Below are 26817 nucleotides of genomic sequence, written 5' to 3' on the forward strand. Positions count from 1 at the left end.
AAATATTTCTGAAGGAAGAAAGGGAGGGAGGAAGGAAGGTAGGAAGGAAAAAGAATAGGGTTCCAAGTAGCAAGAACAATGTCTGCAAGAAAGCCCAAGTTTTTCCCTTCCTAGAGGAGGCTAGCCCATTGGAACCTGCAGCAAATTCACTCTGTGAACCTCCCCTCGGGGCAGGGCTCACCTTGCACGTGGTAGGAGAACAGGTCGACCACGGCATCTGCCTTCACACGGAACTGAGCCTGGAGGCTCAAGAGGTCTGTGCTGGTGTTGCCGCCAGTATAGGAGGCGGACCAGTTGTACAAGTTACTGTAGGTATTTGTGGAGAGGTCTAGAACACCCAAGAGAGGCACCCGCAGTTGATACAACTTGGGGATTGTAAAAATGGGGACTTGGAACTCTTGAGATGGCAGGTGGAATCCCACAGGCTGGAAGTTGAGGGCCGGTGTCCGAATAGTCTCTAACATCTTTAGATCTTTGGAGGATTTGCCACCAAAAGGCAAAGGGATCTCAATGTTCACACTGTTCTTGTTCAGGGTGTATTTGATCCGACCGTCACTGAAATGAAGAGCAAAGACAACGTCCCCACAGTCAGACAGCAAGCCCTCGAAGTTCTCTGCCACCTGAGCTTCTAAGCAATAGTGCATGTGTCTAATTTCCCATCCTGCACTGCACTGTTCCTCCTGGCGTCCCTTGGCTTTAACCTCTACCTACAAACACTCACATCCGTTCACATCCCTGCCAAGAGCTGTGCCCTTATTTCTACCATCCCATCTAAGTCACAGTCAATTTCTCTTGCTCTTGTAGTGACAGTCGCTTCCACCTATCTCAAAGAGCTTTTCATAATCTGCTTATATAACTAGCACTTATTTGTTCATTTGTCAGCGTCTACACAGTGTCTTCCTGGGGGGGGAAGGATTACACCTTACCCAGCTTTTATTTTCTCACTGCACCTAATCTAATCTAGTACTGCACACAGGGGATATTTGATACGTAGTTGCTCAACTGAATTGAGGCATCTTGACACGTGGAAAAAGCATAGGCAGGGGCATCAGTAATCTTGAGTTATAATGTCAGCGTCAATCAGTGGGAGCTATGCTAGTGAATTCGCCTTTCTGAGTCTCAGTGATGTTATCTGTGAGGTGAGGATAATAGTACCGTTTCTGCTGATCTCACAGAGCTGGTCTTGGATATGAAATGAGAAAAAATACGCAAAAGCACTTTGCAATCTTTTCAGTACTATGCACATACAATGGACTATTTTGACAACTCACAAGAAGAAAGTAGGATGGCAGAGTGTAAGTGTAGTAAACAAATAACTATTCATTGCATCACTCCATCGAGGACTGGATGCTGCCTATCCAGATCCCAACATTCATGGTAAGATCCCGTGCTTGATAAGGCCCCATCCATTTCTAAGGTCCTGTGGTCCTGCCTTTTCAGCACAGCACAGACAAGACTGTTGGTTGGAAACACTAGGAGGGAAGGAAGAGGTTCCTGGGTCCTCTGTCCTCTGAAGCTGCCACTTTTTTTCTCTTATCTTCATATTTTGTCCATATGAGTGCTTTGGTGGATTTTAGCCCTTTCACACACTTATCTGGTCTATTAAACTTTGCTGCCCAGACACAGACTATGGAAAGGCCCATGTGACACAGGTCACTTGTTTTCTAAACCCTGAAGATAACACAGAGAACAGTCAATCCAGAACAGACTGTAGTCTTTTCAGCTCATGCTCTGAGCTTTAAATTTTCATGACAGAAATCAAAGCATCACATGTATGTCTGTAAGTACAGAAGGGGACCGAGCATTTTACAATCTGACTTCCCCATAAGGATGATGCTATTTTGCTAAAGTGACATATGCTCTCAGAATGTGCCTTCATTCCATGCCCAATGGCTCTTCTGACCCTGTGAGCTCAACAGCAAGCCTGTAGCCAACAAGTCTGCCAGCCACTCTTGAATTCTTCACGATTATGAGTATATCCTGTTCCTGAGCATAAGGCGAGTTCACTTATAGTAGAGGAAAAGTGAATGGCTTTCAAATTCAGTTTTAAAACTAAGTGAATAAAACATCTTAGGGTGAAAGTACCAGAATCTTCTAATTACTTTCTTAGGTTTTTTGGGTTTTTTCTGACTGGGTTGGCATTCACATTCTGACCTCATATTTAATAATGCAAAAATGCCACAATGTTTATGGGACAGTTACTAATCTCCTTAAAATGCTTACCTTGTTTCCCTTAAAAATGTAAATTAAAAAAAGTCTAAATCATGCTAAGTAAAATCTTCCATTTACTTTTCATGGTTCAAGAAATTTTTCTGGTTCCTCTTTTTACCTTTTTAAGAAGAGGTTTTCTGGGATGTGGAAGTCTGGCAATTCCATTTTCTGGAGGTACAACTTTTGTAGGCCACTGAGATGATTTTGTAAATTCCGAGCATAAGGAAGGTTCCTCGATGCCTCCTGAAGCCATGTACTTGTTGCCTACAAAATAATAGAAGTTTTCAAAGCAATGGGCATGGATGGGCATCAAACACAATTAACATCAGGTGATAATCCATATTTGACAGCTCGATCATTAAGCAGGACGGTATACTCAAAGTTAAAAAATAAATCATAAAAATTATGAATTTTTGTTGTCAGTAATTAATCTCTTCCTGTATTTTATAAAAGGAATGCGTAGCATAGTCAAACCCCTAGTCAGTGTCCTGAAGCTCCCTGTGATATCTTAGGCACAGGCAGCTCTTCTGCTTAGTAGTATTCATTTGGTATTTAAAAATATAGCCTTGTGTAACTGGGTAACTCTGCATACGTGAGTGCTTCTTTTTCTCCCCAGGAATTTCCTGGGGGTAGGTAGCATGCCTTATCCATCTTTGGATACTCTGTCACCTAACTCAGAGTTGACTATGTAATTAGCACTTATAACCATGTATTTATTGACTGGCTGATGTGTACTTACAACTACTAATTTGGAACCCATGTGCCGGAAAGTCAGGTTTGTTTGAGGAACTCTGTGATCCAGGAGACTACTGGCATACATATTCAAACTTTTAGGATAATCAGAGAGATCCACAGGGAAACTGGAAGCTGCTTTTTTGGTATCCACGTTGGTGCCTGTGTTCCATTCAAATTCAATCTTCTCTTCATCTGAAAACACACACGTGAAATAGTTGTCAATAGCGCCAGGTCAGCTCCTACCCGTGGTTGTCAACACTGCCATCGAGTACACCGTGCTCTGGGAAGTGCTCATGTTGGGAAGACGTGCTTACCATAACGCCATGCCACTTTCTTGGAAACTGTTGAGCCATAAGCTGTAGCAGATGAGTCCATCTGCAGGAGCAGTTTTGAGGGAGACCACTGGGTGAGGATCTCACTTCTGGCTTCTGCTTGCAAACGGGGTATGGAGATAACACCTTTGATTTTGCCTTCTTCCTTCCTGTCATAACTATTGAAAAAGAAAAAGTTGACATCAGTGACTCCATTCATTCCAAGGAGATAGGCAGGGTTCAATGCAAGTTCCATTTGTGGCGATGAAAACAAGATACATGAATGGCTCAGAGAATGACCAGAGACTGAACTTCTTAACTTCTAAAGCTAACTCACTACAAGTTCAGGACACTCCAGGGAGGTATGGGAGAGAGAAGGTTTTCGAAAACTGTTTGAATCCTGCTCTACCATTTACTAGCTCTACTGCCTTGGCCAAATTATTTAACCCCTCCGAGCTACCATTTCCTTATCTATAAAACAGGGAAACTCATACCTATCTGCAGTTTATTATGAGGGCTGAGATAATTTCTTTAAAGTACCCAGTATAGTGCCTGATGAATAGTAAGTACCCAATGAACGGTAGGCAGATCCAACTGGACACGTGCAGAGGGTCACAGTGTTGAGGGCTCTGTCTGCCCCTTGAAGTGCAGACCCCTCAGTCAGCTTTAAAGCTGAAAAGGAAGAAAGGAAAGAGCCACAAAGGCCCACAGCTCAGGTCAGACCCTGCCTTGAGCCTTCCTTACCTCACATGGCCGGTGAGGGTGACCTCAGTGATTTTCTTATTCTGGATGTCCAGGGTGAGCTTGTAAGACTTTTCTTCCTTAGAAGATTCATCACGAACTCTGAGGACTGTCCCAAGGTCAACGTCAAAGTCTGGAATCTGGATTTCACTGGACAAAGTCTTACTCTGCCGGTTATATGTGAACATCATAGTAGCCTCGCTCTGCTTCACACCTGGAAGAGTGTACAAGAGAATCAAGATGTCTATTCAGAAGATATGTTTAGGAAGGAAAGAGAGAGAAAAAGGCAGAGAAACCTCAAGTACTTAATGTGCTCAAATGAGGACACAGTTCAGGATTTTACCTTAAATTTTTAACTCAGTGGTACTTGCACATTTGTTCAATCTGTAAGTATTTACTGATTGCTTACCATGTGCTAGGCACTGCTCTTGGCACTGGAAGCCCCTGCCCTCATGGAACTGACATTCTAATGGGAGGGGTACAGACAATAAGCAAGTACATTATTTATGTCTGGTGGCAATACATGTTTGTTAAGAAGAAAAGTAAAACCAGATAAGGTGATAAAGGAGAGAAAGGGATAGAAGAGGTGCTATTTCACGTGTGGTGGTCAGAGTTCTGACAAGAGGATATGTGGGCAGAGACCTGAATGAAGAGAGAGGCTGAGCCACGCTGCATCATGCAGGGAGAGCCTTCCAGGCAGAGGGAATCGGAAAGGCAAACGTTCGGATATGAGAAAAACTCGGCGTGTTCAGGGACCAGTAAGGGCTCGGAGTCCTTCTGTGTCAGGCACACGTGACATCTCTGTATGATCGTCTGCCTACGACACCCTTCCTGGTTCGCTGCCACCCTACCCTGCCTTCCCCTCTCCCCGGCTCCTCCTTTCTTTGTCACAAGATTTCCAGGTTTCCTTAAATTCACAGGTCAATACCCATTTTATATCTCTTGTAAAATCGTTACTTGACACTTTTTTTCAGTACGTGCCCCCTCTTTCCTGTGGGTTTTGTTTTCCTTGTTGAATTTTGTGACATATTATTCCTACATAAAAAATCTTCCAAAGTGAACATTTAAAACCTGCGCCTCCATCTCAGGATGTGGCAGCCCTGTTCTTCAGCTGCTCAGGCCAAAAACTTCGAGTCGTCCTGATTGCCTTTTTTCTCTCACCCTGAACATCTACTGTATCAGCAGATTGTTGTCTGCCCAGTCTTCAAAACATGGCCAAATCCAACCGCCTTTGCCATCACCACTCCAACCCAAAGCACCACCGTCTCTAGCCTGGATTACTGTGACGGCCTACATACTAGTTTCTCTGCTCTTGTCCCCCTCAAGTCTTTCTTCAACATAGACATAAATCAAACAGTAGCTTCTTCAAAAATAAACAAATAGGACATAATCAAACTTATAACCACAGCAAAGGAAACCATAAACAAAACGGAAAGACAACCTACAGACTGGGAGAAAGTATTTGCAAACGATGCGGCCAACAATGGCTTAATTTCCAAACACACAAACAGCTTATACGGCTCAATATCATAAAAAACAACCCAATCAAAATATGGGCAGAAGAACTAAACAGACATACAGATGGCAAACAAGCACGTGAAAAGATGCTCAGCACCGCTAATTATTAGAGAAACACGAATCAAAACTACAATGAGGTATCACCTCACACCAGTCAGAATGGCTGTGATCAAAAAGTCTAAAAGTAACAAATGCTGGAGAGGGTGTGGAGAAAAGGGAACCCTCCTGCACTGTTGGTAGGAATGTAAATTGGTGCAGCCACTATGGAGAACAGTATGGAGGTTTCCTAAAAAACTAAAAAGAGGGCTTCCCTGGTGGTGCAGTGGTTGAGAGTCCGCCTGCTGATGGAGGGGACACGGGTTCGTGCCCCGGTCCGGGAAGATCCCACATGCCCCAGAGCGGCTGGGCCAGTGAGCCATGGCTGCTCTGAGCCTGCGCGTCCGGAGCCTGTGCTCCGCAACGGGAGAGGCCAGAACAGTGAGAGGCCCGCATACCGCAAAAAACAAACAAACAAACAAACAAACAAACAAACTAAACTAAAAAGAGACTTACCATACGATGTAGCAATCCCGCTCCTGGGCATATACCCAAATTAGACAAAAGCTCTAATTTGAAAAGATACATGAACCCTAATGTTCACAGCAACACTATCTGTAATAGTCAAGACATGGAAGAAATGTTGTGTCCATCAACAGATGAATGGATAAAGAAGATCTGGTATATACATACAACGAAATACTACTCAGCCATAAAAAAGAATGAAACACTGCTATTTGTAGCAACATGGATGGACCTAGAGATTACTGTACTAAGTGAAGTAAGTCAGAGAAAGACAAATATCATATGCTATCGCTTACGTGTGGAATCTAAAAAAAATGATACAAATTAACTTATTTACAAAACAGACTCACAGACATAGAAAACAAACTTATGGTTACTAAAGGTGAAAGGGGGTGGATGGGTAAATTAGAAGTTTGAGATGAACAGATACACAGTACTATATATAAAAGATAAACAAGGATCTACTGCATAGCACAGGAAACTATAGTCAATATCTTGTAATAATCCATAATGGAAAAGAATCTGAAAAAGAATATGTGTATATGTACAACTGAATCACTTTGCTGTACACCTGAAAGTAACACAACATTTTAAATCAAGCATACTTCAATTAAAAAAATAGTAGCTTCTTACTTCACTCATCATGAAAACTAACATCCTTACACAGCCTAGAAGACTATCCTTCCCTCACAACCCCCTACCTCTCTGACTTCATCTACCATTTTCCTCCCTGATCTCCCTGCTTCAGCCACACTGGCTTCCTTCCTTTTCCTCAAACACAGTAGCCATGCACCTGCCTCAGGGCCTCCGCACCAGCTCGCCCCTCAGCCTGTAACGCTCTTTCCACATGGCTTATCCCCTTCCCTCCTTCAGGTCTCTTTTTTATGCTCCCTTTACCTGGGAGGGTCTCCCTTATCATTCCAAATGGCACTGGCTTCCCCCAGCCTTCCTCCTTGCTGCCACTCCTGACATTCCCTAGACCCCTTTGTGCTCTATTCTTCTCCCCAGCACTAATCTGACTTTCTGAATATTTACTTGTTTGGTTGTTTACTATAAACTCCACAAGGATGGGGACTTTATCTCCATTGTTTACTATTCTAGCCTCAGCTCTCAGAACAGGCCTGACACTTATCTGGCACTCAGTAAATATTTGTTAAATACATTAAATTAAATATATTCTGCTTGCGAGTCCTAGACCTGAGACCGAGGGCAGAGATAGAGGGACCCTTTTCTGGGCACTTGCCTTTTGCCTGAGTTACAAACTTCAGCGTGTCCACCAAAGCTTCACCATCTCTCTGGAGCTCGTAGAATGCCCTGGCAGAATATTGCTCTACTTCTCCTGTTGGCTTCAGTTCCAGTTCAAATCTAAAGACGTTACAATGCGTGTGATGCATCATGTTAGAGCTTTCAGGATGAGGAGGTGACAACGTCCCCAAAACAAGTCAGCCTCAATTGCAACAAAAATCTGGTCCTTATTTAACATTGTCTCTTGTCCTTAACTAATGATCCCTTTCAGTCCCTGCGAAAGCCCAAGGCAAGGGCAGATCCCAGGGTGCCTGGGGTTTTTGGACAAGCAGGAGTTGGTTGGTTGTGTCAGCAAAGCTGAGAACAAGGATAAGACTTGTCCTATAACCCTTATTTTATTTTTTGGCTGCACTGTGCCGCATGTGGGATCTTAGTTTCCCCGACCAGGGATCGAACCTGTGCCCCCTGCAGTGGAAGCGTGGAGTTTTAACCACTGGACCACCAGGGAAGTCCCTTGTTTATTTTTTGAGCAAAGACCTCCCTTAGGGGTCATGACGCCTCACCTTCCAGCACCGCCCCACTCCTACCCACCTATGAAGATGCCCAACCCTAGACTCAAAGGTTAGGTAGGTACCCTTCAGGTGTGTTGGGCAAAGGACAACTGTTCTAAATAACCAAAGGACAGTGCAAATTCCTGAGGCTGGTGACGCGACATCTACAACACACAGCATTTTTTCTTGGCCCTGCTCGGTTGCCATAAGGTAGGAGGTAAGCACATGCTGGGTGGGGACACTGAGCATCTCTGACCTGGTGTCCCCAGTCAGCGGGTAGTAGGAAGAAGAGTCTGTGGAGCTGGCGTTGGAATAAGCGACCGTGGTGCAGTAGTTCAGGCCAATAAAGAAAGGCTTGCAAGTGGACCAGGACTGCCTGTTCTCAACGAGAGGTGGGATCACTTCCGTTTTGGTGGTAGACACCAGATGCAACGTGTTACTGGTGAAGGAAGGAAAAACCTGAGTTACCTTCAAGTCATGGACCGAAATGAACATCACTGATTCTCCCAGCACAAACGCCCCCTTATCCTGCCCTCTGCCACCCCTCGTCCACACCCACCTCACATTCTCTGATTTACTCAGAAACACAGAATAGTAAGAAGAACACCAACAAAGCTAACAATCACGGCGACTCTTCTGTTTCCCGAAACAACTGGCACTAAGACACTGCGCTAAGTTCTTCACATTTGTTATCTGTAATTTCCACAACGGCGGGCATTAAGAGTGTCCTTTTACAGAGGAAAGAGGCTCAGAGGGGTCAGTAACGATCACTGGGACCTGACCTCAGGGCTGCTCCTTCCTTCCTAAAGTGTGGATGAGAGGTGTCCTGCTTCTCTTTCATCTGAAATCTCTCTCTACTAGCTTCTTTCCACCAGCATTAAACATGCTCAAGTCTCTTCTCCCACTGTGTGTGTACACACACACACATACACACACACACACCTTTCCTTCCCTTCTAGCCCCCTCTTATCTCCCTCACAATCAAGAAATGTGTCTGCCTTTGCAGTCTCCACTTTCTTTCAACACCCACATCTCACTGAACAGGGATCTGACTTTCACCCCCATGGTGCTTCTGGAACTGCTTTCATCAGCAGCTCCAGTCAGCTCCAAAGGACATTTTGAGGCTTTGTCTTCCTCGATCTCTTGGAAGCATTCAGTAGAGTTGCTCACTTATGGCCAGATTAAGACTTTTGAGTCCGAAAGCCCTGAAAAGATGATGGTATCCTCCCCCCAAGTATGTACTTAAAAAATTAGTAAGTGCCAGAAAGTTCAACAATGTCCTGATTTCATCCAAGGATGAAAGGATCTTGGATATATCATGTTCTTTTCTCAGTATTGTTTCCTCACCTTAGGGGGTGCCCTAAGACCAACGTTTGCTAGTGGGCTGGAACCCTAAGTGCCAGCGTCGGCCTGTCTGTGGGGTGATCCACCCCGTGGCCACTGCTGGGCTTCTGTGCCCCTTTATGGCTTTGGTCGCCCCTTCTCACTCGTTGCTGCTTATCCCTCTCCCCTTCACACGTGTCTGTTCTGCCTGTTTCTGTCCCTAGTCCCTCAGGCCTTACTCTATACTCATCACTGTTGGACTTCAACAACCGCTATGTGCCAGTGATGCCCAGATCTGTATTTATAGCTCAAACCTTGTCACTGAGCTCAGACCCACTGGTCCATTGACAGCTGGATGTTCTCGTCGGCTGTCTCACAGGACTTCCAGTGCAGCGTGTTGAAAATAGAATTTGTCACTGTCCCCCACACCAGCTGCTCTTCCTCTTTAGTCCTTATTTCAATGAAGGGCACCCCTGACTCCTCTTGCCTCTTTCTCCGCCCCCCCACGCCCACCATTTCAGTCAGTCAATCACCAAGTACTTGTGTTTCTACCTCCTAAGGATTTCTGGGGTTGGCTCACTCGTCTGTCAACCTGGCCCTTATCGGGTGTGGCCACTAGCATCTCCCTCCTGTACGTGACTGTAACAGGCTCCTGACTGGTCTCCCTGTTGCCAGTCATGCCTCCTTTCCACCCATTTCCCGCTCTGGAGTCGGAGTTTTCTAAAGCACCGACCTTATTTTACTTATGCTCCCACTTTAAACCCTTTTGCCTTCAGAAGAGCCCAATCTCCCTAAGACGGCTCACAAGGCTGACCCTTGCCAGCCTCTCACTTCCTCTCTCACTGTGTTCCCCGTGTACTTGACCTCATGGAATTTCTTGTAGTTCCCAAACCGTATCATTTTTCCTTCAGGCCATTGCATGTGCTTTTCTCTTTGCCTGGGAACACTCATTCCTTTCTCTTTTGTCTGCATAACTCCCACACAGCTTCCAGGGATCAGCTCAAGTGTGGCTTTCTTCAGGTTTTCCCTAACTGCCACAGGCTCCGTGATACGTAATTTCATGGTCCTCTCCTGCTTCCTCTAACTGAGCCCTCACTTGATAGTCACTGCTTGCCTCACTATATTTGAATGGGCAAATTAATGTGTCAAAATATGGAAACTAAGGTAAATCAACGTTTGAAGATTTCATTGAAAATGGAGCTCTCAATAGGAGGCTGCATCCCATAATCAGGAGAGCAGGACTTCCACGCTTTATGCACTGAACTAGCCCCTGCAAATCAGTATGTCCTTTGGTGGTTCTCCTGGGAAAAATACCCATTTCCCAAAGATGACTTCTCTATAGCTAGTGCTTCTTCATTCTCAAAACAAACAACAAGAAAACACAACCTAGCAGCAACTAATTAATCAGTAGGTCTTAAGTCTCATCTTAGTAAAATGTGAAAAGTCGAGGAAACTGTAATTATATACTGAGTCTAGGCCAGGTTAAAGATAGGTAATCCAGTACCTTCTCTCTCTCCAGCACACCCCCCAGATCCACTGGGGCCTGAACTATCTCAATCAGCTGTCTAGCCTGGCCAAACCCTGTAGTCATAATTCCTTCTTTCAAACTGGCTCATCAGATCTAACTGAAAGAATTACCTGCCACTGAACAGCCTGACTGGCCTCTTAGGAGAAGGAACGATGAACTCCAGCTGCCCAGCTTTCAGGGCTACTCTCGCCTCCAGGCCTGTCTCATGGAAGAAGTTGGTGTTCATCTGGACCCCACTCCTAGCAAAGTCCGGAATGATGATGCCCATACTTGTCACAAACTCCACAGACACAGACGGCTTTGTCACCAGTTCTGCCTGTATCTGTAAATCACAAAACAACCTATTCAGCTTTGTTAAATAACCTCAGTCCCCTGCAGTCAGATCAACCATCCTTCCCACCCCTGGGCAAATATCTCTGGATGGCTCACACCAGAGAAAACATTACTGAGATTCATTTGTAGGAGGAAAAGCCAAGTTCTTAGTCTTCCAGGGCCAGACTGATACCCAGGACTAGGAAGTGCCCAAGTTAATTTGAAGCATAACAAGACACAAGGACGACAGAAACAGCTGAGTTCTCGTGCTACTGCTGTGCCCGAGCAGAACTAGCAAGGTGGTGCATCCTAGTGGAAGCCTAACGTTTTCATAAAAGTTAATGAGGTGATTCCAATGGTGATGCACTTCGTCTTGAACTGGAAACATTTTTTAAATTGCACAAGACACCCACCCTGGAGGAAAAGAACAACCTCAGGAAGGAAAAAGTGGACAGAGTCTTACACTGGCTACTTCCAGTTTCACTCCAGCCTTGATTCCAGGAGTGATGACTCCAGAGGAAGACACCTGCAGTTGTAATCCAAGTCCAGTGGGGAGTTCAAAGGCATTGTCCATGAAGATGTAGTGAAGAAACAAGTCACTCTTTGAACCTTTCCTTACGAGCTCTTTAATCTGTAGATCCGACAGGGGAGATGAAAAGTACGCCTCATCAAAGTGGGCTTTGTGAAATGCGACCCCCCCCATTAGACAATGGTTATTCTTCTTTATCCAGAAAGGAAGGGACCAACATATTTTAATTAGCTGAATAGTTTAATAAGTAAAGATGAATGATTATTGATTTCAACAAATTGGGATACAAAAACTTGCCCTGTGTAAATATCATGTTGTTTTCAACTGGTGATTTAGAAGGCATTTCAGAATATTTCTGGGCCTCTGAGATTTAAGAACTTTAAATATCACTGCATAGCACGGCTTAATTCTGATTTTCTGGAGTCTAAATGTAAATGAGGGTTTACTTGCAGCACAATATATTATGGTAAAACCGATTTTTAAAAATTGACGAGCTGGGACTTCCCTGGTGGTCCAGTGGCTAAGACTCTGCGCTCCCGATGCAGGGGGCCTGGGTTCGATCCCTGGTCAGGGAACTAGATCCACATGCTGCAACAAAGAGTGCGCATGCTGCAACTAAAAGATCCTGCACGCCTTAATGAAGATCCTGCAGGCCACAACTAAGACCCAGCACAGCCAAATAATTAATTAATTAAAAAAATAATTTAAAAAATAATAAAAAAACAAAACTGATGAGCTATTTAGATGATGTACATATAAGTATGCATTGTTCTTTATTCTTTATAACACATCTGCAAAATAACTTGAGATCTCTTTTATTAAAGCCACATTATTATTCATTATATCCTAGGGAGTATACTTGGATATTTTCTCCCTTTTTAATAAATTAATAATTATAAAAAACTATAGGGACTTCCCTGGTGGTCCAGTGGTAGAGAATCTGCCTTACAATGCAGGGGACGTGGGTTCAATCCCTGGTCAGGGAACTAAGATCCCATATGCTGTGGGGCAACTAAGCCCACGCACCGCAACTACTGAGCTCACGCACCTCAACTAGAGAGCCTGCATGCCACAAACTACAGAGCCCATGCACTCTGGGACCCACATGCCACAACTACAGAGCCCATGTGCTCTGGAGCCTACACGCCACAACTAGAGAGAAGCCCACGTTCCACAATGAAGAGAGAAGCCCACGCGCCACAATGAAGAGCCCACATGCCACAACTAAGACCCGACGCAGCCAAAAATTAAAAAAAAAATCTTTAAAAGAAAAAAACCTATAGTTAATATTTAGATAGTGGATTACAGTTTTCCACATATGTTGTTTCATAATCAGTGCATCATTTCAATATTAAAAGGAACCTGTAGCATAGGTAGAGGGAGACACACTTAACATTGCTTTCCAGATGAACAAATGAATGCTGTTAAAAGATACATCTAACATGATGAATAGCTTAATTTCTAAATGTTATCAATTCCTTAGGATCCAAGAATCTTCTTCACTGAAATTCAAGACAAACCTGCCTCTCTGAAGGAAGTAAGCACTTTCTCTGGTTTGTGTGGCTGGGATCTTAAGGGAGCCTGGGAGATCTAAAAGGAGCCCAGGCTAATCCCGTCACCCTATGACGGGGCCCGGCCCACTTACCATCTGAGGGACCCCCTGCAGGGTACGGACACCGCTCAGCAGCAGCCTCCCCAGCAGCTGGAGGTCCTGGAGCTTGACAAAGCCAAGCTCTTCGCCCAAGATGTGGAGGTAGGCTCTGGCTTCTGGGAAGTCTTTGGATTTCAAATCTTTGATCAGCTTCTCAGCGTTGAGCATAATTCCGTTGACCATGTCCTGGGATTTTAACAACAAAATGTCTAGTGAGGTGCGAGCGTTGTCAAACACACACCCATAGATTTAGATGTGGGACCTACCTGCTGCAGCCGTGATGGGCCTAAACACAAATGCTCAAGGCGGGGGCACAGGGCAGACACTGAAGTCAGGCCCCCACCTTTTATCAAAAGGTAGATAGCTCCTCCAGACTGAGATGAAGAACGCTCAGGGACAGCGGCGCTTCCACTCTGTTCTTAACTTGAATGATGTAGGCATAGTAAGGGCGATCTCTGCTCTCCAGGACGCCAGGATCCCAACGGCTCCCCAAGATTAGAAGACCCTCTGTCTGCCAAGCCCCCCCCCTGCTTACTCCCTCTCTCCTTTGATGAGGCAAAAACACTAGGGGTTTCTTGGGAAAGCATAGCTGCTATATACATTGGCCAAAAGCTTGAAAAACACCTGGTCTAGGTATGTTCTTATCTAGGTAAGTTCTTAGAGATAAGGATTCCATAGACTGATGCTTAGGCATTGAGGAAGAAAAGAGTGATTGATTGAAAGGCTCCAAACAGATCAAAGACCCTCAGCCTCAAGTGGAGGTAAGTAAATTAGAAGACAGAGGTGGGACCATTTGCAAGCATGGAGGAGTAAATTATGGCCCTGCTTCTCAAATTGAAATGTGCACACCAGTTCCTTGGGGGTTTTGTTATAATGCAGGTTCTGATTCAGCAGAGCCCAGTAGGGACCTGAGAACCTGCATTTCTAACAAGCTCTGATGTGATGCCAGTGATGACCACACTTTGGGTAGCAAAAAGCTAAAGCATAAGAAGCTCCAGATCATACAATCTATTTTCTACTCCTTAAGTGGAGGCTTATGCTAGCTTCAAAGAGGATTTTGCTCCCATAAGCTAGTGCACTGGTGTGGGTGAGAGCCAAAGAAAGTAGCTATTAATAATGAAATATGAAATTAAAGAGTATAATACTATCTGCTTCTTGAGTAATCAATATAAGAGTCAAGCACTTTGCTTCGCTTTTTACATACTTCAGTTCATTTAGTCTTTAAATATCCTCGTGAAGGGTATGGATTATTAGCAATCTGGGGATGTGGAAACAGACATAACATCAAGCAACTTGCCCAGGTATGCAGAGCTTGAAGAGAGTGAGGTTAGATTTCAAACCCATGCCCCAGAGTTCACACTATTATGAAGTCTATGTTAGAGAGCCTCTGATTATGTTAGAGTGGCCTCTAATGAGTCTGGATGTGGGTAGACTGAATCTCCAGGAGGCCCATACCTACAGAGGATACTGGCTCTTATCCTCACTGGACTGGTTAATAATAGCCATAGTTGTCACTTCAGTTAGATAGTACCTTGGTGACTTCCAGGCTTAGACAAGAATGTTTTCGCATTGAAACCCAAAGCTTTCATGGAGAGGATACTTAACAGAAACATACCTGCTCACGTTTATCATCTTTGTTGTAGCCAAAGTGATCCACCAAGACCTTGGAGACATGCTCAGGAACTTGACCATCAACCCAGTACAAAGCCTTGTTGACACTGTCTGGGAAAAATCCTTGCTTCCCAAAAAGAGCTTCCAATGTTGGCTCGAAGCCTTTTCCTTGCAAACCAATCTGAGAAAGAAAATCAGGCAAGAAAATGCCATCATGTTTCTCTGTTGTCTGTCAGCCTTCCATTCCCCTCTTTATGTCCAATTCATTAAACAAGTATTTGGTGACTACTACAGGGCAGGAGCTGAGCTTAGCACTCCACGTGAGTTGTCTTATTTAAATCTCACCAGAATCTTGACAGGCAGAACTTATCACATGCCTGTTTTCTGGAAGAGGCAGCTAAGGTTCAGAGAGCATAAATAGTTAAACCAAAGATTGAGAGTTGGGAGTGGACTTGGGGTGTGAACCAGAGCCGTCTGACTGCACAGCCCATGCTCTTCCTTGGATTTGGGGTCTAAGGGCTTCTCTGAGACATCTGCATTTCCATTCATATAAGGAGTCATGCTTCAGATGATCCCTAGCGGGGAGGCAGAAAGGTGAGGGAGGAGGGAAAGAAGTGATGGTACCACTGCCTGATAATTCTTGTTCCTCTGTAGCTGGCTCACAGCTCCCTTGACTTGACTTTATGTTTACGATGTAGAACAGAATGGCCTAGAAAACATAAGACTCTGCTTCAATCTCACACATACCTCAAAGAGGTCAGCTGGAGCAAATCCAAAGACTGAGAGGGTCATTTTCAGCATGCTTTCTTTAGGAAGGTAATTACTTGGATCAAATATAAGATTCCCTTCGATTTTGCCTGAGACTGGGTCAAGCGATGGAAGAGAAATAGATTTGGAAAGGTGATAGTTCCGGGAAAACTTTTTGAAGTCCATGACAGTTGGAAGTTGAGATTTTTTCAGAGCTTCTTCCACTAACTTTTTCAACCTAGATGAAGAGGAGGGGGATATTGTGAGCCGACACACATCACGTTACTCTTCCACCCCCAAGTAAATATGGATTTCCAATCGCTACCAAACTATTTGGGTTTCATTTGCCCCAAGAGCTTGGCTCAGGTCTGCCGCCCTTTCACCCAGATGTTTGTTCCAGAAGAAAGAACAATGTATGAAGGGAAGGCAGCGGCTAAATCAGAATCGAGGTTTGGAATTTCAGGCCCCTGTGGCAGAGGGGGACGACTTCACTCACTCCTGGACATACGGCTCTTCTGAGTTTAAGATGTTGGCGATGTGGGAAGCCACAAAGTTCTTCACTTGCTCGTTCTGTTCCCGTGTGAGGACTTGGGTGATTTTGTTAATATCTGACTGGGAAGGGCCACCCATCAGCATGAGATAGGCAGCCAGTCGCTTATCCCCCGGAGAGGTGTCATCGAGGAAAGTCTGAAGTAGGACTTCCCGGACCTGTAGCCAAAAGAGGAGACTGTTATCCCTGTCAGAACACAGAACATGCCTGGCAAACGTGCCTGGTCTTACTATGCGCAAGTTGAATTTCTCTCTAAGAATCCTTCAAACGCTGGTACTGAACCTTCTTGCCTGTGTTCCCTCCAGAGCAACCAGCTCAAGGAAGGGTTCTCAGAAGACACCTATCAAATGCATGTTGAATTCAACTGCATTAAAATACACAAGTTATGGCCAAGTTACAACTTGTCGGAGATCTGCCACTAACTGAAGATAAAGTTGTCTTAACATAAATTATCTCAATATGAGGATAAAGGTGGGAAGGGACAGTGAGAATTTGGTGCTAATAAGTAAGTCAGGTTGTCTGCAAAGCTCTGGAGCCACTGCCACTTTCTGGGGCCAGTTTGACTATCCTAGGCTAGGGAAACTGGGGAAAAATCAGACATGTTTTCCCAAGATGGGAACATTGGTCAATCTGGCGGGAGGACAGCATATGGTGAACAGCTCACACTCCGCCTGCTGGAGTAGCATCAAATATTTCTCTCACGTCCACATTACTGCTAGGCAGTCACCAGGTGTGCTGAAAGTTGCAATTAAAAAGCAGTAGAATAAAGTTGCTAGAATGATGAGATTTGGAATCTCATTCCAAATCCTTGTCCGTCTGAATAAACTTTTCACTTTCAGTCCTCTTCTGTGGACTTTACCTCGTCTCTAAGCTCCATTTTCCGCAGGGCCTGGATGGCAGCCTTCTGAATCAGCAGTGATGGCTGTCTGCTTTTGATGCATTTCAGGACTGAAGATGAGAGTTTGGGGGTTAGTTGCTCCATGGTTCTACCAATATTTCCAATGACCTGCATTGAAAAGAAACAAGAGGGAATCAGGGCACAGAAGAAGTGAGGGGTGTACAGGAAAACTGCACATCATACAGAAAACTGAAAATACCCTCAGAATCAAGTAGGTGTGGTCTTCGTTCCCAGTGCAGTCATTGCGAATCTGTTCCGACAGGTAATCAGCAATTTCCAGCAGGTCCTGTGTCCCCGTAGGGTTTGTCTTATGATAGCTACAGAATAAGAGGTAGGATTCAGCGAGCATAGCCAGATTTATCTTAAAATATACACTTATATTTGCTGATTTCTTATTTCAAATCATTACTCTCAAAAGGAGCAGTAGAAAACAAAAGAGTAAATATCATAATTTGAAAGTGAAGGGAGGGTACAAACTTAATACAGAGAAGCGGGGTCTTCCTTAGCTCCTATGAGGAGTGCCAGTGTAAAACTCACTTGTTGATCACGTGACTCAGAGCATAAAAGGTGGCCCGGCTCTGCTGCTCCTTTGCCATGTTAAAGACTGTTCGCAGCCTCTCGGCAGAGGCCTTTGGGATCAAGGCCACCAGGTAGGTCACAACATCTATCAGAAGGGGGTTGGCTTTCTCACTTTTCAGCCACTGGAGGATGTGAGTGTAACACTGGGGCTGTCCGCACTGAATCAAGGCTTGTAAAGTGATGGGGCTGAGAAGAAAAGGGCAGAGAAAGTTATAAACATCACATTCTAGGCAGCTAAAATATCCTTGGCCCATGGTGTTCCCTCTGTCAGGAATGCCCTTATTCCCCTTATTCACAATCCAAATCCAACCATCTTCCAAAATCTAACTCAGATCCCTAGAACCAGAAAGCCTTCCCTATAAACATTATCCACCGGAGAAGCACCATGGAGCAAAGTCTGAAGAAGGACCCCCTGGACTCAACATCCAGAAAGGTCTGTCATCCTTTGGTCAGAACACAACATGCCAGGCAAACACTCGTCCAGTCCTCAGTCCCTTCTCTGATCTTCACAGCACTCACAGTGAGTGCGTTGGAGTAAAGAGAAGGCACGGTATTATTTTGTTTGCCTGAGTTCTCTCTCCTGTAGCCTATAGGCTTCCAGAAGGCACAGACTTCTTTTTCTCTCAAACACTCCAGGGTACCCATTATAGAACTAGGAATTAGAAGATACACATCAAAATGTGGGAAATATTTCCCTCCTGTCTTAATACACAAATATATATCTACCTTGGATGCAATGTGTGTATGCGTGTATTGCCCATGGAACTCTAGACACCTTAGCTGATATCTCTCTATCCAGTAAATGTTAACTGACTGACTAATTGATTAACTGGGTTGAAATTTCAATGGTCCCTGAGATTCTCTGTTTGGCCGAGGTCTCAGCCACCTACCACAGGTGTATAATCTATGAAAGATTGAGCTGTGACCATTCAAGAAATACCTGGACACCTCGATCAGCTTTGGCAAGAGGGATGTGACTGCCTCATTGCTGAGGGCTCGCAGCTCAGTCACCAGTTTATGGAAGAGGTTAGCTCTCTGGGCATTCTGCTCGGAGACATGCAGTTTCTGCAGCTCCTGGAGGGTCTTCACGATGGCCTCGGCCTGCTTTGGAGGCGATGTGGACTTGGTGCTCTCAAAGGCAAGACCCACCGCCTTGGCACCTGGAAGGAGGAATGTGTCAGAGGGATTCTGGCTTTACCTCTGCTTCTCACCCTCATCTTTCTACTGGAAACTGGAGATCAAGGAGGGGTCAGCAAAGGGGACAAGAAAAGAAAACTATCCAGTACTGTACTTGATGCCCATTACGTATCTATCTGGCTCTGTGCTAGGGGTCTGACTTCAGTGTTTTCATTGACTCCTCACACTTTCCCTGAGGGTAGTATTATTCTTCAATTTAAAGATAACGGGGGACTTCCCTGGTGGCGCAGTGGTTAAGAATCCACCCGCCAATGCAGGGGACAGGGGTTCGAGCCCTGTGCTGGGAAGATCCCACGTGCCGCGGAGCAACTAAGCCCGTGCGCCACAACCACTGAAGCCCGTGCGCCTAGAGCCCGCGAGCCACAACTACTGAGCCCGCGTGCCTAGAGCCCGAGCTCCACAACAAGAGAAGCAGCCACCTCAATGAGAAGCCCACGCACCGCAACGAAGACCCAATGCAGCCAAAAATAAATAAATAGAATAAATAAACTTATAAAAAATAAAAAAATAAAGATAAGGGAACTAAGACCCAGAAGCGAGCCACTCACCTTGCCCAAGACCTTTCTGGGTGTGAGAGGCAGAGCTGGAACTGAATCCAGGCTTTTGTGACTCTGGTATCGGATAACCTTTCTGCCTAAAAGACCTGGTGAGGAGGCACTGCTGCTGACGTGGCAACAGCTGAAGCTGACTCACTGCTGCTCACCCACCCTTTCTTCCAGTGGGATCTAATGGCAGCTTGTGGGGGAGGGGAAGACGTTTTTGTGTCCCCTCCATTACCCTGCTCTCACCTGTGCCAGGGAGGCAGGTGAATCAGCACGGAAATATGGTGCAGTGGAAGGAGTCCACTTAGATTAGAGTAGACCTGGAGGCCTATTTTTCACCACCTCTAGTAGTCTGTGACTGTGAACACATGACTAAGCCTCTCTCTGGGTCCCTTTCCCCTCTGATGGGTATAAAAGCACACGTTGCTACCACCTGACATCACAGGTTGCTGAGAACAACAAGGTAAGACATAGGACAGCTTCACATACAAGACACATGCAGGGCTGGGGTTGGACTAGAGGTCTCTATAGTTCCTTTCAGCTCTAAAGACTGATCCCTGACCCTGAGGGTCTCTCTCACTTGCCCCACCCGGTCCAGGCCCCAGGCCTTATCATGGGGTGTATGACGTTGTCCCATCTACCAAAGGTTGACTTAGGAAACCAGTTTCCTACTTACAAAAACCCAGGTAGCTTTGGGGAACTCCCTTTCCTTTAATCCCATTGCCAGCTGACATTCTGAAGTGAATGTACTTCCTCAGGAGAATGGCCCACGGCCAGAACACTAGAGCCCATGACCTCATCACCAGCAGACATTTCATCGGGCCCAGCAAGGAGCTAAGCCATGGTTGGTACATCATGGGCAGATTTCCCAGCCCTGGCAACCAGGTGCACATAAAGTCTTACCTTCATCAAAGAAGCGGCTGTTGATCTTAGGTGTGTCTTCAAGTTTCAAAGTCTGTGTAACCTGTGCCATCATCCCATACTTATTCCTGGTAACAAAGGAGGCACATCATGTCATCAATGGCCAGCTCCCCAGACCATTCTGTTCTTTTCATGTTGAATGTTTCCCCCACCTCTGCTTCTACCCAAATTCTGCTCACCTTTCAACCCATAGTTATAGCCAACTGTCCTTCACAGGGGTAGAGAACAAACAGATAGATACCAAGGGGGGAGGAGGGGTGGGAGGAATTGGGAGATTGGGATTGACATATATACACTATTGATACTATGTATAAAACAGATAACTAACGAGAACCTACTGTATAGCACAGGGAACTCTACTCAGTGCCCTGTGGTGACCTAACTGGAAAGGAAATCCAAAAAAGAGGTGATATATGTGTATGCATAGCTGATTCACTTTGCTGTTCAGCAGAAACTAACACAACATTGTAAAGCAATTATACTCCAATTAAAAAAAAAAGCCAACAGTACCACCTCCTGGTCATGTTGGCTGTCCTTCCACCAGAAGGACACATGTACCTTACACCCTCCACCATCCTGGAGCGCCCAGAGGGAATGGCTAACATTGTGCTTTGAAATTCCTTTGCACCTCCCACAACACAGTGCCAGGACTATAGCGGCTACTCGATATACATTGGTTGACTGATCAGTTTTCAGAATGGATTTGGATACATAAGTCTCTATGCCAATTCCCAAATCTTCTGCAAAGCCTTTATAACCAGGGCAGGCTGTAATGATCCCCAGTTTTTCCCGATCTATAGCCCTTAAAGTCTGGGTCTCAGATATCTTGTTGGTTCCAAATTATTCTGCACGCCTAAGACTTTCCTACCAAATTGCCTGTTAGCTTGAGACAGGAGGACAGGGATGGGCTCTGCTCTGTACCTCTTCACAACCCCCTCCCAGGCACAGCCTAGCTTGCAAGAGGGCACCTGAGAAGCATTCAGCTCCTACTGGCTCCATAAATAATGAATCAAGGCTGCAGAGGGTGACCTACTTATAGGAGAAAGGCAGGAACAGGTGTTGCTCCTTGCAGATGGCTTCTGACACGTGCTTCCTCTTAGAGTCCAGGGTGTACTGGCAGGACTGGCTGCTGCCAATCAGCATTGACAAGGGGCGGGTCTGTGAATGAGATCAGGGGAGAAGCATTTTCATCAGACCCTGGGGCTTGAACCTGAGTCTTCTGCCATAGGTATTTACCTTCAGGGAAGAAGGTGGGGGAATGGGGGTTCTGTACCCCTAGATAAATTCAGTTAGAGAAGAGAGCTTGGTGCTTGACATTTTGACAAGGGGATGCAACAACTCGGCAGATCCAAAGCTGAGTCAAGCTATAGACTCGTCTTATTCTACCACAGTGGACCTATGATCCTGCACAAAGTATATATAACCTGGTATCCTACACACGCCTGTCCATCCCACCAAACATAAACACTTCACAGCTGCTACTGCTCCTTATGTTTTCTTTGCCTAGAAGTTTTTCTCTGAGATCCCTTATAGCTCTAACATTCCATCATTTTAATAATAAAGAGGCTGCTGCCAGTGTGAATAGCAATGCTGATGTGCAACTTACCATGCCTTTGATCAAAGCAAGGGGGCTAACTCCCGTGCTAATGGGCTGGAAGTGATCACAGTTCTCCAGGTTTCTTTCAATGGATATTTCTGTTGCCACATTTCCCTTCCTTGTTTTAACAGTAACGTCACTGGAGCAGTTTCCATACACGGTGTCCTATGGGAGCAAAAGATACAATTGGTGTATTCAACATGGGGAAACATCTTTAGGTTCTTGGGGTGGGGCTGGGAAAGGAGCCAGGGAGAAAAGGCGGATGCAACGTGGCTTTGGGAGAAAGCTTCATCCTCTTTGACAGAGCGTGGGCATTGCTGGTTCCAAGGGCGGCCAGAGCTGGAGTGAGTAAACCACTTACAGGTGATCCTGGTTCTGAGGCATACCTGCCTGCCCTCCTAGGACCTGGCCAATGCTGGTTTTATATTCTGTGCTCGCAGGGCATTTTCTCTACTGTTCATTTATGGCTCGTATTCCAATCTGCCTTGTGTTATATGTGTCTTGGTTCTCACCCCAGGTCCTGAGAACTCCCTGAGGAGAGGCCTCTGCAGGAGGCAGCAGTGAGTTCTCCGAGAGTAGCGCAGTATGGAACTCAGAACATAGTAAGGGCTCAAAAGTGTTCGTGGGACTGAAGTAAATTGAATTCTCTCTCCGATCAAAACCTGAAATTCTTAAAAGAGGCTGGCAAGTAGATTCAATTAGTTTCTGTGTTTAAAACACACAGAGGCTATACCTTGTGGAAACAGAACAAAATCAAACAAAGGAGTAGGGTGGTTGGGACTCCCCAGAAACTGCTATAAAATTAGACACAACCTGCTCAGGCTGTGTGGGCTGAGCCCTCAGTGAGCCCAGAGGCTGGGGCGAGCCCTGGGCACTGTGCTTCACACCAATATCGGGCCTCCCGTGTAACTAGCCATGCAGCTGAGTCAACGATCCACCTGATGTATAAGTGGGACCCGGCTCCAATATGTGAAGATGCATTCAAAGGGCCACTGTTATCAGCTTTCTAAATTCTCACCAGAAATAACACTTGTTTAGCCTCTTCTGTATCCGGGGGAAGCAGGAGGGCAGAAAGGATGCCCCTCTTGATGTTCAGGATGTGTTTAGGTTCTTCTTTCTCTGGGTAAAGTAAAACTTGCTTCCCTTCAGGAACAGCCAGCCTGAGATCGTACCTGTCCCGGAGAGAGTGTGGTCACTGAGTGTTCTTTCTCCACCATGAGCCTGATGGACATAAGCTGGGTGGCTTTGTAGCCTCCTTTTTACTGATTTTCTTTTTACATTTTTTCTTTATACATATCAACATATATACATATTTTTTCAAGAGCATACAAGTATGTGTATGCTTTTGGTATTCTCTCAATTTCCTTTTTTGCTTGGCTCACTCATCCTCTCTCTCTTTTCTACCCACATTGGGTCTCTGCGGCCACACTCCCCTACAGAACAAACTACTGGGCATCCCATTTGTATCTCCACACTCAGACAATCCTGTATAGAAGCGTGGGAGTGAAAACACCTGCATAGAAAGAGTTTGTCGTTCCTTGTTTTATCCAAATGGGATGGTATTATGAATACTTGTCTTTTTCTTGTTTTTCTCATTTAATTATACTCCATGAAAATCCTTCTGAGTCATTGGTAGTGCTCTAACAGATTCTTTTTAAAAAGTTGTATAACATTCCATTCTATGGTTATATATACTTTATTCATAGTCCCCTGTTGGATGGCATTCACTTTCCCTTCCTGGATTTTTTAGTTTTTTTTTTTTGCCACATGAACAACACTGAAATAAACATTTTCATGCATCTATTGTCACACATTACTCCTTTCCTTTTCATGGGCTAGAGTCCCAGCATTTGAAATTGCTGTGTCAAGTGCTGCAAGTATTTTTAATTATAGTAGGTATTGACTCATGGCACTCGTCCTCAGCAGCGTGCACGAGGGCACACCTTTCCTCACAGGCTCGTTAGCAACAAGTGCTACAGCTGTTTTCAATTTCTGTAGTCTTACGGGATTAGGGTGATAAATATCTCGTTGTTACATCAATTGCATTTCCTGACCACTGGCGAATTGGAGCTTCTTCCCATACATCTGTTGGACGTTCATTCACTCTTCTATATGATCTCAGGCTATGTCTAAAGCCTGGGTCAACTTTGATTTAAGGGACCTTTCTTTGGGAACTTCCTTAGGGGGTTTCACACGGCCTGGCAGCACCCGCTCTAGTTAAGTCAGAATAAAGAAAAGAAGACCAGGCATGTTTCCCACAGCTGTCCATCCTCTCAGAAAATTCCAGACACTGATGCAGGCTCACAGGAAAGCCTTGAGGTAGCCAAAAGCAGGAGTCCTTTTTTGCAGGAGAGTAAGGACCAAAAAGGAACCATGACTCCCTTCTGTCACTGCACCCCACTCCCTCAGATGCATCTAAGTCTTGGATAAAATTAGAGGTATTGGTAAGAGACAGAAGCATCAAGGCCTATTCTGACTTCCGAGTCTAATGTTTAACAAACTGAAAGAAGGGCACGGGGTGGGGAGAGTTTCCGATGTTACCAAATCAACAAATCCATGACTGTCCATATTTGCACACACTCAGGACACTACAAACTGTGATCTGGAGATGAGGCAGGGATGATCAAAATATCTAACAGGGCTTCCCTGGTGGCGCAGTGGTTGAGAGTCCGCCTGCCGATGCAGGGGACACGGGTTCATGCCCCGGTCTGGGAGGATCCCACATGCCGTGGAGCGGCTGGGCCCGTGAGCCATGGCCGCTGAGCCTGCGCGTCCGGAGCCTGTGCTCCACAACAGGAGAGGCCACAACAGTGAGAGGCCTGCGTACCGCAAAAAAAAAAAAATCTAACAACCAGTACAACGTGAACACTGATCAGTCAGAAGTGATGCCAGTCATAAACAACAGGAATGGCCTGGTCAGTGTGCACTGGCAAAGTGCCAGCCCTGGAGGGCGATCAGCTCAGGCCTTGGCTCTCCCTGGACCCCTTGAAGCTGGTGTCCTCTGCTGAGCAGGCCCTGCACTGCCATGTTTGGCCGCAGCAAGTCCTGCCGGGACCCTGTCTGAAGACTGCGAGGCGTAGTCTTGTTTCATTCTTTACACGTGAATTCACTTGTTGAAACAAACCATCTCAGCTTTACCGTCTCAAGGAGTTTTAAAACGTGAGATCTTTTAGAACCACATTTAAATGATAATTAGGGGAACTTCAGTAGGGGAGGGTAAATACTGCTTCCCTCTTTTGAATTGTGAAAACTCAGCAATTCCCTGATCCACGGTGAATAGAGAATACCAATACTTATACTCACATACATGCCCAACATAAACACACACATTCATGGCTCAGTGGACACACACACACACGCTCATGCACAACACGTGCAGTGGTACTCAGAGCTCAGAAACGTAAATGCACAGGCCCACGTCTTACTTGGACATGGCGGCAGCAAACTCCTCAGAGTTCTTGGCCTTCTTCAGCAAGGCCTTGCCCTCAGGGTTGAAGCCATACACCTCTTTCAGGGTGCAGTGGCTCGTCTTCAGGATGAAATTGCAGAGTTGGGGGACCTCCAGCTCAACCTGACAACAGAGGGTAACAGCACAGTAAGACTCTCCATCAAGAACACAAGATCCCCCCTCAGCCCAGGGCTTTCTGGCCTTTTCCATGTCCTAGGGTACCATGCTTCTGAAGTTTTCCCCTATGCATGCAAAGGATGATATCTTTTTATTGGTTCTAAATGTACTCCCTTTAAAGACGTACAACTGGCTAGAAGAAAGGCAGCCTAGGAGTGAGGGTTTGGAAGAAAACCAGGAGGCAGGAGGAGGGCTATCATTGCTTTCAACAGCGAATGTTTCCTTAATGTAAATAGAAAAACCAAAACTCCAAGACCACTGTACCTATCAGGGCCTCTTCAGAGCTTTGCATGCAGCTGTAGTTTAAACAGATCCCTAGTTGTTATCCAGCACTGTTTAAAGAACTTTCTGCAGTGCTGAAGTGTTCTATATTCTCACTATCCAGTATGAGAGCTGCTGGGTATGGGTACCTATTGGGCATATGAAATGTGGCTAGTGTGACTAAGAATCTGAATTTTTACTTTCATTCAATTTAAATAGCCACACGTGGCTAACGGCTACCTTATCTGACAGCACAGACCCTGGGACCCTAGAAAGAAGAGGGTGGCCCAGCCTGAATTCTCTTTCCCACACGCACCCCAATAGTGGCCCTTAGATCTGTTCCACAGGAACATGGATAGGAGTACAATCAGTCTCAACAATAAGTGAAGTTTTATTTGAGAACAAATTGCACTTAAACTTTTTTCTTTTTTTCCATTTTGCCTTTAGTAGCAGATACTATCTGGCTTAGATGATAAAAACCACACTCCAGAATGCTTTCCTGGGATGCCCACCTCCCTTGACTCACCTGCTGGACATCCCTCAACATATTAAATCTTCTGGTCTGCAATCCTGATATTCTAGATCACATATTCTAATGACATCTTGGAAGATAATGGGAAAATAAACCTGGTGGGTAAAATATTTTTTCTGTGGCAGACAACTTCTCAGCAAAGTGGCTGACTTTCAAACTGAGGGCCAGTCCAGCACTTGGAGATTACGACAGTCCTGGCACAAGCTGGTTTGCTCAGCCCTGGGCTCCAGGGCCCTCCAGTGGCCCTCCATCTCCCCTCATACCTTGCAGCTGATCTTGGTGGAACTTCTTGAATCAGCAGTCCCGGGGACTCCACTGGAACTCTCAGCCTCATAGTTGTATACATATTTCCTGAGGTGCTTGAATCGCGTTGCATCTCCTGCAATGAGGAGAAATAAGTCAGCTACATAGCAGAAATAACTTGCCTGAGGACAGTCAATCCTGGGCAGAGAGGGATAGTGGCAAAGATAATAAAAAATGGTAATTAAGCTCAAATTATTTTTAATTGATTTTGCCTTATACTTAATTTTCCTTTATAGAT

At 45.3% G+C, this 26817-nt stretch overlaps 1 protein-coding gene across 1 annotated transcript in view; it reads right to left on the reverse strand.

Annotated features, from left to right (window-relative positions):
- APOB (apolipoprotein B) overlaps positions 1–26817 on the reverse strand; it is a 39735-nt gene that overhangs the window by 11506 nt on the left and 1412 nt on the right. Inside the window, exons 3-25 of the mRNA XM_082643180.1 lie at positions 26540–26655; positions 25284–25429; positions 22877–23030; positions 21868–22023; positions 21295–21419; positions 20244–20329; positions 18542–18761; positions 17560–17787; positions 17222–17339; positions 16984–17130; positions 16071–16282; positions 15575–15812; positions 14832–15008; positions 13211–13402; positions 11500–11667; positions 10835–11046; positions 8130–8312; positions 7321–7442; positions 4002–4212; positions 3261–3436; positions 2951–3138; positions 2330–2475; positions 182–555 (exon numbers count right to left, since the gene is read on the reverse strand). Of these exons, the coding sequence (XP_082499306.1) occupies positions 182–555; positions 2330–2475; positions 2951–3138; positions 3261–3436; positions 4002–4212; positions 7321–7442; positions 8130–8312; positions 10835–11046; positions 11500–11667; positions 13211–13402; positions 14832–15008; positions 15575–15812; positions 16071–16282; positions 16984–17130; positions 17222–17339; positions 17560–17787; positions 18542–18761; positions 20244–20329; positions 21295–21419; positions 21868–22023; positions 22877–23030; positions 25284–25429; positions 26540–26655 (4095 nt within the window). The remainder of the gene's footprint in view (positions 1–181; positions 556–2329; positions 2476–2950; positions 3139–3260; positions 3437–4001; positions 4213–7320; positions 7443–8129; positions 8313–10834; positions 11047–11499; positions 11668–13210; positions 13403–14831; positions 15009–15574; positions 15813–16070; positions 16283–16983; positions 17131–17221; positions 17340–17559; positions 17788–18541; positions 18762–20243; positions 20330–21294; positions 21420–21867; positions 22024–22876; positions 23031–25283; positions 25430–26539; positions 26656–26817) is intronic.

The sequence above is a fragment of the Mesoplodon mirus genome, assembly GCF_964341445.2.
Source record: "Mesoplodon mirus genome assembly, chromosome: 14".
NCBI classification, from domain to species: Eukaryota; Metazoa; Chordata; class Mammalia; order Artiodactyla; family Ziphiidae; genus Mesoplodon; species Mesoplodon mirus.